Here is an 864-nt window from a genome sequence, read left to right as displayed (position 1 = left end):
TTGGAAGGAGTCTGGTTTGCAAACAGCTCACCTACTTGTGCAGGAAAAGCTATAACAGTGCCGTAGCTACAATGAAAATACAGGAGACCCTAATCGATCTGTCCTTCTGAGGCAGCAGCTGTAAACAGCAACAAGGAAGCGGTGCTATTAAACATTAATATTAAAGATTCATGTTGAGGGAGCAGGGGCTCCGCCCACACCATTATATTGTGTTGCGGGTAGCCCCGGGTATGTTGGTGTGAATTAGTTCCCCATCTGTCTCCGTGTGTTTGTGTGTCTGAGTACGGAGCTGTGCCCGCCCGGAGGAGGAGCCCACTTTTCTGGGAGGAGGAAGGGGATCAGTTCCCGGGGAGAGCGGGAGCCCAGAGCCGGAACATGCGCCGTCTGACAGCGGATTAGAGCCGCCGCTTGGAGCCGGACACGGACCGGGAGGAGGCGATGGACTGGAGCGGGCTCTGGAGCACCATCCGCCGCTGGGTGAGTGTCCGTCGGCCAAGCCCCTTACTGGGGAGGGGAGGGGATAGTCTCTCTCGTCCTCCTCCTGCAGCACCCCGCTCTCCAGCCCCAACCCCAACCCCGGCCCCGGCACAGGCTTCATCCCGGGGCCCGGCACCTGTTCAAACCCGGCTCCAGCCTCCCACAGTCCGCCCTCCGCTCCGCAGGATTTTGGAAGCGGCTTCGGTCTCCAAATGTGGATCAGTCCCCGGAGTGGGGAGGTTGTGGATCAGAGTGGGGAGGTTGTGGATCAGAGTGGGGAGGTTGTGGATCGGAGTGGGGAGGTTGTGGATCAGGTCCCGGAGTGGAGAGGTTGTGGATCAGAGTGGGGAGGTTGTGGATCAGAGTGGGGAGGTTGTGGAACGGAGT

At 59.4% G+C, this 864-nt stretch overlaps 1 protein-coding gene across 8 annotated transcripts in view; it reads left to right on the top strand.

The window, feature by feature from the left end:
* Nucleotides 1-864, top strand: part of atp11a (ATPase phospholipid transporting 11A) — a 140165-nt gene continuing 139301 nt past the window's right edge. For all 8 annotated transcript variants that reach the window (XM_043691213.1, XM_043691212.1, XM_043691220.1 and 5 more), the window contains exon 1: nt 1-477. In XM_043691213.1, the coding sequence (XP_043547148.1) occupies nt 439-477 (39 nt within the window). In that variant the 5' untranslated portion in view covers nt 1-438. The remainder of the gene's footprint in view (nt 478-864) is intronic.

Source organism: Chiloscyllium plagiosum, chromosome 6, assembly GCF_004010195.1.
Source record: "Chiloscyllium plagiosum isolate BGI_BamShark_2017 chromosome 6, ASM401019v2, whole genome shotgun sequence".
Classification (NCBI taxonomy): Eukaryota; Metazoa; Chordata; class Chondrichthyes; order Orectolobiformes; family Hemiscylliidae; genus Chiloscyllium; species Chiloscyllium plagiosum.
Note: the sequence above shows the minus strand (reverse complement) of the source record. Positions and strands in the feature narration are given on the sequence as shown.